Source organism: Vicia villosa, linkage group LG3, assembly GCF_029867415.1.
Source record: "Vicia villosa cultivar HV-30 ecotype Madison, WI linkage group LG3, Vvil1.0, whole genome shotgun sequence".
Classification (NCBI taxonomy): Eukaryota; Viridiplantae; Streptophyta; class Magnoliopsida; order Fabales; family Fabaceae; genus Vicia; species Vicia villosa.
Window position 1 is genome coordinate 113,593,905 of NC_081182.1, and position 9,595 is coordinate 113,603,499.

Here is a 9,595-nt window from a genome sequence, read left to right on the forward strand (position 1 = left end):
AGTTGGACATTTTGTTATAAAGTTTCCAAAACCTTTACATCCATTACACTGAACCCTTTTTGTATTATTCTTATTTTGAGACTCAAATTTTTTACTGATGTCAGATGAAGGTATTTCTACTGCAGTTACTTCTTGAACAACCCTGTCCAATATGCCAGTTCTACAATACTAAGGATTCTCTTTAAGATATTCCATTGCTTTGAACTCATTAAACATAATTTTTCTTTGTTGAATATCAATATTAATTCTCCCAATTCTCTATCAATTAGAGCTCTACCTGTTACTAAGAACGACCTTCCGAGAAGTAGTGGCGTTTCACAGTCTTCTGGCATGTCAAGAATAAAAAAAATTATATGGGAAACAACAAATCATTCAATTTAACAAGGACATATTTGAGAACTCTATATGGGTAAGTGATAGATCGATCAACTAGTGTTAGAGTCATCCGAGTTGGCTTGAGTTCCCCACAATTTAACTTTCTCAACATATGCAGCAACATCACATTAATGCTTGCTCCTAAATCACACAAAGCATGACCAATAATTAATGAACAAATAAAACATGGAATAGTAAATCTATTTGGATCAATGATTTTGAGTGGGAGCTTTTGTTGGATTATTGCAATGCATTCTGCCACCAAAAGAAATATTCTAGTCATACTTTAATTTACGCTTTCTAGATAAGATTTCTTTCATGAATTTAGCATAAACTTGCATTTGTTTGAGAGTTTCACATAATGAAATGTTAACCTGTATTTTTTAAGCATCTCCATGAGCTTTTTGAATTGACCCACTTCCATCTCCTTCTTTGGTGTCCTTTTCAAGACTGGGTAATGTGTTTTGACATACTAAGGTAGCTCTGGGTTGAGTTCATTTTAGATTTGTATCTTGGATCTTCTCAAAGGTGAGTTTATATCTATGAGTTTATCAAGGGTATCCCCCTAACTTTATCATGCTTATTTCCTCACTTTTTCTCCCTCAATTTTTTTCTTAACCTTTTTTTCAACTCATACCTTTTCTTTAATATTACTCACTTGTTTCTTTTCTCTCATCACTAATCTTTTGATTTGAAGGTATCACTCCATTTCTCAACTCAATGACTTTGTAACTTTCATTTTTCAAATTTTCTACTGTATTTACAACAAATCCCCCACTTGAACTAATTTACGCTGCCATTTGTCTGGATAATTGGCCAATTTGCATTTATAAATTTTTTTATGGAAGCTTAGGTATTATTAATCATGGTATCCTGACTCTTAGACATTTCCATTTGGGTTTTAAATATTACTTGGTCAAGGCTTCTTCTAATGGTGATGGTTTTCTTTATGGTACTTAAGGAACCTATGGCACTCCCTGATCAAACTTCAAAGTCAGATTATTGCTCCACTTAAAGTTTGGTGATCTTTCAAACTAGGGTTTTGGTACACAATTTCCATTTTCATGTTCTTCCCCAAAAAATCATACCTTAGTGTATGAACCTAACTCACATTTGCGGGTACAAGAGATGTTACAGCTAACTATTTTGAAATAACCTCAAGTAGAGCTAATATGAGGATATTATAATCTAATTCAAGCACACCCTTTGTTTTTACTCTTCGGTCACTTACTGAACGATACTCATTTTGACACATTTTTTCAATAAGCTCTTTTACCTCGTCTTCATTCTTAGTCCTTAAGGTACCTCTAACGAGGCATCCAGAAGAATTATCTTTTGAGCTTTGAGACCACTAATAAATTGTGTCATTTGTTCCATGGTACACATATTATGATTTAAACAACTTCAGAGTAACATCTTGGATCTCTCTCATGCATCAAATAATTACTCAGAACCACCTTGATTGAAATCAGAGATTTCATATTTCCTCTCTACAAATTGAGCATTCGAGAAAAACCTATTCATAAATTTATCTTCCAATTACTTTCAATTATGTATTGTACCATTTGGTATGCACTACGACCAATCCTGCTCAACCTATCAGAGAAAAACCAAACAACCATAATTTTACTTGATCTTCAATCACCTCATTCAGCTTACACATCGAACAAGTCTCATAAAATTTAGCCAGATGCTCCCAAGGATCTCTAATAGTTTGCCCATCGAACGATTTATCTATTAAACCGGAAAGCACCAAATTTTTAATATCAAATGTAATAGGGTAAGAAAGTTAAAAACATAAGGATATGTGCCCAAAATCGGTTCTCATGCAGTAAGCCCCCATCATTTGTCTTGGTGGATTAGTCATCTCTCCTCTTTGTTCTTTCAATTCTTCTTTAGTTTGTAGTGCATCTCGCTTGGCTTTTTGAATTACACACACAGTTATTTCAATTTTTGAATCTAACGACATTAGCGTCAAACTCAAACCACACATAAACAAACAAATAATACCTCAGTAGCTCACTATTCTTAGTGTATAACTCATGATTCTCAACGACAACTCCCTAATTCCTTAGGTGAATATGAAGTAAAAACAGGCAATTATGCTCATTGAGTTATTTATCACAAACTTATAATTACCTATTCCTAGTTAATTACTAAGTTTTAACAATTATCTTAGATTCGACTCAAAGCGTTATGGTCAATAATCACTATGATCCTAAGTTCAGTTCATATGCTTGTCAACACAAAAAAAAAACTACGATAAAAAATATTTGAATAAAATCTAGAATATCAAATTAATAAAATGATAGAAAACTAGCGACATGGTTCAACAACTCTAATCAAATTCGTCTAACAAAACTTAATCAAGAGTAAATTATCTACTCACAATTATACAGATGATTACCATGAGTTTAGATGAACAATGCATGAAAATCAAGGAAGAATGAGGTTTTCAGTAGTGAAAATTTTCAATTTTTAACCTTCAATATTTCCTAGCTACCACTGATGTATCTTCAAATCGCAAACCTTGCAAAAGTGGCTTCCTTTTCCTTCTAAACAACTGAAAACATATCAGTCCAACGCGCCATCACGACCACATTAGTAAGCATCATGACTGCGATGGCTTTTCAATGCGACCACAATAGACCCCGTAGTAAAAAATGCTTATTTTTCTTCCTTTTCCTTCTTTTTTTATTCTAAGTCCACAATTCCTTCTCTTCTTTTATTCTTATCATTTCTTCTTCACTTTAGCTCATATAATGCTCAAAAATACATCAATTATATAAAAAATGCTCACAAATATTATGCATAGACTAAGTGTCATCAAAAGACTCCTCCTCATGCTTACGGGCCTTGGTATTTGGTGAGTCAGGTAGGTGGCCTTCAACCTACCTTTTTGTCCCATTGACAATAACACCTTCAGGATGGTTGTGGGGGCTATCAGTTTCCCCACACGCCTTCTTGATTTTATCCCATCTCTTATTTCGCTCCTCTAAAGAGATTTTAGCCATCTGACTTATAAAACAATAAGTAAGGGTCATACACCGATAAAAGATACCTATGAAAACATCAAAATAGTCAAAGCTTACTCAGGAATTCATTGGGGGGTCACCGCCCTCTTGCCACCGCTCATTCAGTACACTAGACTACTATTTCAAATTTCTCCAAGAAGAAAACCATCTTGGCATCGTTGAATGTAAGGTACTTATAATTGTACCCAACAATCGGCATAGGATTGTCCGTCCAGGCCAAAGGAAAGAGAGGGGCACCATCCACCCCTACAATGAATCAGGAACCCTCTCGCTTTGTCACTCGTACGGACCTGTATTTCCAATTCTTATAATGATTGGAGTGGGGTTTGAACAAGAGGAGAAATCAACTTCCTTCCAAAAGGAGATTATCTTCGACCTCTTTAGACACCGCAGAGGGGACAACCATTTTCTTTTTGTTTCTTAGGAACACACAACACAAAAAGAAATCACTACCACAAACTCTATCGCTATTAGGATTATTGAAGCCCTCGATCTCACAAGACTAAAAGCTCTATGCCAATCTAGGACCCTACAGAAATGTCTGGCATCTAAATCACTAACCATTGTTATTACAAATGGGAAAGAGAGAACAAATCAATTCCTAAAAGGGGTTTGAATAGTAGGAAGCTGGAAGAAGCTTGCACAAATAAAATGAGTAAAGAAAATGAAAAGGGGAACAAATAACTCCTTTTATAAGAGCATTTGTGAACTGCGCATATAAGTCTTTTATGATTTCCTTTAAAAAAATCTCATAATGCCCCAGACATGTGCAAAGACCATGTATATTTAGCATCTCAAGGGTCAATCATCATTGCTTACATTAAATGTAACTGAGCGCTTCCATCATATGACTGATGCTTGAGATCCTCCACATCGAGGATACCACAAATTCAAATAACGGGAAGAAAAACAACATACATACCAAAAACACAAAAGATTCTACTCCATATCACAAGAAGAACCCAAAATCCCCATGCTTTCAAGTGGAAACCACCCGATCTTGAATGGAACTAAGTGCAATGTTGATGCTTGTTTTGATACCAAAGGAAAATGGGGTCTCAGTGCTATCTACATAAATGAAAAGGAGAAACCATGGCAGCATACTCCTAGTTCATGGATAAGAACGATAACACAATGCTTGCTAAAACTATGGCTTTAAATCATGCAATGGAGATAACTTTTGACTGTTTGTTTATAAAGGTGAACTTCGAAAAAAACAAATCATATTTTGGCAAATACAATCAATGAAAACGACAATTTCAAAACTAATTAGGGGATATTGATCAACAGTTTTAGAAGAAAGATGATAAAGTTCAAAGCGGTTAAGGTTTTTTTTAGCCATAGAAAAACTAACGTAGTTGCTCATATGCTTAAAAAAAGTCAAATTCTCGTATCCATAACTTAAATCATATCCAAGTCCAAATCCAAAAAAAAATGAGGCCCACTTAATTGATATTAGTTTTTTTTTGAAAAAAATATTTTCATAATTTTAAATTTATCAGAAAAAATAAATTCAAATTAAATAAATTTCCATAAACTCATTCTATTTTTAACTTTTATTTTCAATACAAATATCATAACTACCCTAACAACCCTAAACTATGAGACTTTCCATTATCCCAATCTCCCCCCACAACTAATTTTTTTCCATCAAAATCAACAACCATCATTGATAAATAGATTATTTATAAAAGCAAAGACCGTGTGAGAGTTTCTCTCTTTATTCACTCAAATTTTCACTTACTTTCCAATTTATTTTCACAATTATTGGCGACAAACATGAAGAAAATAAGGCAAATAAAAAAGGACTCACCTTTTTCCTCTCTCCACATCTCTTTCTTTCATTTTCCAACAATCTTTATTTTGAACATGACGTGGCAAACACTCACATGTCCCTACCCCTTTTCTCACGCTCCTACAAAAATGCATCTCAAGGACATAAATGTCTTTTCACACAAAAGCAGGACCACAGATTTTAAAATAGTAACGGATGCACCTGATATTTCCCTCTCGTCTCTTCGTCTTGTTTTGTTACTATACTGCTGATGCGAAAATTTTGTCTTCTTCAGCTTTCCATTTTCAAACACATCCATCACTTTCTCTCTCTAACCACTTTCGCTCTCATTCTCTTTCTCTCACTACAGATTCAGAATCAGTGATTGTCAATTTTCAAAGCTGAAGAATCGCTTTTGAAGGTGATTTTTTTTTAAATTGATTATAATTTTTTTTATGGATTTTTCTTGCTGATTTAGCTAAAGGTGGAAGCTTTTTTGGTTTTGTGATTCTGGGTTGTGTAGTAATTTGCGTTTTTTTATGGGTTTTTGTTAGTTTCTTTTTTTGGTTGCTTTTGCAATTTTTGCCGTATGATTTTGACCCTTGACTTGTGTGTATATGATGATTTTTGGGTTTTGAAAGCTTCTGAAATTGTTTATTTATTTTGTATATATTAGGTTTTGCAATTGTGATTGTGATTGTGATTGTGAATGGACTGTTTCTATGTTTGATAAGGATTATTGTTGGGATTATGCATTATGTGTGTTGTTATGTTGTGTTGTTTTTGATGAATTTTAGTTAGTGGAAGATTCTGGAACCATGGATTGAGTGGGAGATAATCCAAAATAAGTACTTTGAGAGAGAATCTTACTGTTTTGAACTTTTGAATGAACCAAAGGGCCAGGAGGGTTAGTGATTATAGGGCCTTCCAAATTTCAATCATATATATCTTACAGTTAGAGCAATCATTTTTATGCTAAGTTCCAATTTAGAAGGTTATTATTTGTGGTGAATGGTGATGTTACTGTATGATTGAAAAGATATCTATGAAATTTGGAGTATAGCTTATTTGTTTAATTTGTTGATGTCTTTTTTCTATGTTTATATCAGGTTGGTTTTGAAGTTTTTAGTATTTAGATCCATAATACAATGGTTGCGAAAATCCGGAACACGGCTACCGACACTCCCTCGCCTACGCCAAAACCAGTGGTCGGAGAGATTGATACTAGTCCACCTTTTCAGTCTGTTAAAGATGCTGTGTCTCTATTTGGTGAAGGTGCTTTCTCAGGGGAAAGACTTGTCTTTAAGAAGCCAAAAGGTTATTCTTCTGAGGTAATTTTTCAGCTGTGTGTTCGTATGTTTTCTCGGCTACAAATTCATCTTGTGTTGTAAAACAACGACGGAAGTTGCTTAGTGTGTCCTGTAAATTTTAGGATCTGTTTGGATAAATGTTGCTTTCATATATATGCTTGTGTATAAGCTATATATATATAACAAAAGATAAAATAAAGTCATACCGTTTTTTCGTATCAGCTATAAGTTGTTTTCATTTGCTATCATGGATAACGCAGACTTCAAAGCTCTGCAAACCTCTTTGTTCAAAAGCCGAAAAACCCTTACTCACCTAATTCACTCTTTCTTCCTTCTATTCACTACCATATTAATATTCAGTTATGTTTCCGTCAGGTAGCATGAACATTCTCAATATTCACCACCATGTCTTCTTTGTATCGTGAACAGATTCTAAGTTTTCAGACTTCAGATTACGCAAGCTCTTCTAACTTTTTACTATTGAACTATGTTTTCGTATCGCAAAGTTCTATTTCATTATTTCAAACTTAGAATGCATTTTATCATTTTCATTTCGTAACTTTTAAAGTTTGTTGTTTCACTAGAGAGTTTTGGCGAAGGAGACACAACTTCACGTATCGCATAAAGAGCTGAACAAGTTAAAGGAACAAGTAAAGAATGCTGAAACTACTAAAGCTCAAGCTCTTGTGGAGCTTGAAAGGGCTCAAAGAACAGTCAATGATTTGACACAAAAGCTGAAACTTGTCACTGAATCTAGGGAGCTAGCAATCAAGGCAACAGAAGCTGCAAAAACTAAGGTGAAACAAAAGAACGGCGACTCGGATGGAGTCAATGGTGCCTGGAAAGAAGAGTTAGAAGCTGCAGTTGAAAGTTATGCATCTATCATGACAGAACTCAATGCTGCTAAGCAAGATCTGAGGAAAACTCGTCAGGAGTATGATTCATCCTCTGATGCAAAAGTGTCGGCTCTCAAGCAAATGGAAGAGGCTGAGAATGCAAAGAAGGAAAACACCGAAAGATTATCTGAGCTTGCGAAAGAAATTTCAGCTGTTAAGGAGTCAATTGAGCACGCAAAGCTTGCATCCACAGAAGCGCAGCAACAGCAAGCATTGATATTATCTGAAAAAGATGCTCTTAGACAATCATACAAAGCTACTCTTGAACAATCCGAAAAGAAATTACTTGCTTTGAAAAAGGAATTCAATCCCGAAATCTCGAAAAATCTTGAAGCGCAGTTGGCTGAGACAATGAGCGAAATTGAAGCTCTGCAAAAGGAAATGGAAAACAAAAGGTCTTCTGACTTGGACTCGGTGAAAACAGTTACTTCAGAGCTTGACGGTGCTAAAGAATCATTGCAGAAGGTAGTAGACGAGGAAAACTCTCTTAGAACCTTGGTAGAGACTCTGAAAGTGGAACTAGAGAATGTGAAGAAAGAACATTCTGAGTTGAAGGAAAAAGAGTCTGAAACCGAATCCATCGTTGGGAATCTACATGTCAAACTCCGCAAAAGTAAGTCTGAGCTCGAAGCGGTCTCATCCGAAGAATCTAAGGTTAGAGGTGCATCCGAGGAAATGATCTTGACGCTGAGTCAGCTGACATCCGAAACTGAGGATGCCCGGCGGGAAGCAGAAGATATGAAGAACAAGACAGCCGAGTTAAAGAAAGAAGCCGAAGCCACCAAGCTTGCATTAGAAGAAGCAGAGAAAAAGCTTAAAGAAGCAATGGAAGAAGCAGAAGCAGCAAAAGCGGCTGAAGCTAGTGCTATCGAGCAGATTACACTGCTAACCGAAAGAACTAGTGCTGCGCGTGCATCAACATCATCAGAATCCGGATCTGTGATTGCAATCTCGACCGAGGAGTTCGAGTCGCTAAACCGCAAAGTCGAGGAATCTGATAAACTAGCAGACATGAAAGTGGATGCTGCCAAAGCACAGGTAGAAGCCGTGAAAGCTAGCGAAAACGAGATTTTGAAAAAACTGGAGGCAACTCAGAAGGAGATTGATGACATGAAAACCGCAACACAGGAGGCTTTAAAAAGGGCTGAGATGGCTGAAGCAGCAAAGAGAGCAGTCGAGGGTGAGCTTCGAAGGTGGCGCGAACGAGATCAGAAAAAAGCAGCCGAAGCCGCAGCTCGGATATTGGCCGAAACACAGATATCATTATCATCAGAATCATCTCCTCAGCATTATAGGATTCAGAAGCAGAATGTTCCTCCTCCTCGTACGACCGTCGAAGTCAGGAAGTTGGATAAAGAGAAGGTTTCGTTTTCGAAGAAAGCTGTGTTACCGAATATTAGTGGTATCTTTCAGAGGAAGAAAAGTCATTTAGTTGAGGGTGGATCTGCATCTTATTTGCCTGGTGAGAATCCTGTATAGTTTGTTGTGAAGCTCTTGGGAATGTGAGAGAAAAAACATGTTGAAGATTTGTGTGTAGTTGAGGAATTTGATTAGATTTTTGTTAAAATGAAGTGTGTTTGAAGGAAAGTATTGTATGGTGTTAATAGTTTGGTGATATATTATGGGACATGCTTATATGTAAAGGGAACGTGTGGAAAAATTAAAATCTTTTGGTGAAATATCTATCTGTATTTTTTTTTTTTCCTGTTCATATTGAGCTTTCATTTTTGATGGATTGAACACTTTCATTGGGCCTATGTTTGAAAGATAAGAAGTAAATTTCTAATTTACCTCTTGATGAGCTCTCTTTTTTTGGTTTATTGAATTTATAGCGTTTTCATAATAATTTTGGTGGATAGAATGTCAAATAAAAGTTGTGATTTTCTTAATAAGGAGGATAATAGAGAAGTTAAGTTTGTAAGTAAAGGGTAATGTGGTCATTTTCTGGTAAAGTTTGGTGTGTGCAACACCACTTTTAAGTTAATTATTGCTCAATCAATTATGCTTTATTGTGAGTTATTTATTGACTATATTTTTTTCGCTAGTAATTTAGTGTGGTTGGAATTCACCTTTTTAAAGGTGAACAAGTGAGATGTCACGGGTTTGAATGTGCATTTTTTTTGGATGAAAATATGTCAAACCAATTAACAGGGTCTTATGGCCTAATCTACATAGATCTAAGCTAGGCCAAGTTTTTTTTAAATA

At 35.5% G+C, this 9,595-nt stretch overlaps 1 protein-coding gene across 1 annotated transcript; it reads left to right on the top strand.

The window, feature by feature from the left end:
* The first annotated feature begins 5,415 nt into the window (after positions 1 to 5,415).
* On the top strand, positions 5,416 to 9,184 carry LOC131662357 (WEB family protein At5g55860-like). Its single transcript, XM_058932125.1, has 3 exons — positions 5,416 to 5,605; positions 6,294 to 6,515; positions 7,079 to 9,184. The coding sequence occupies exons 2-3, from the start codon at positions 6,333 to 6,335 to the stop codon at positions 8,867 to 8,869; spliced, it is 1,974 nt and encodes a 657-aa protein (XP_058788108.1). The 5' UTR covers positions 5,416 to 5,605; positions 6,294 to 6,332; the 3' UTR covers positions 8,870 to 9,184.
* The last annotated feature ends 411 nt before the right edge of the window (positions 9,185 to 9,595 follow it).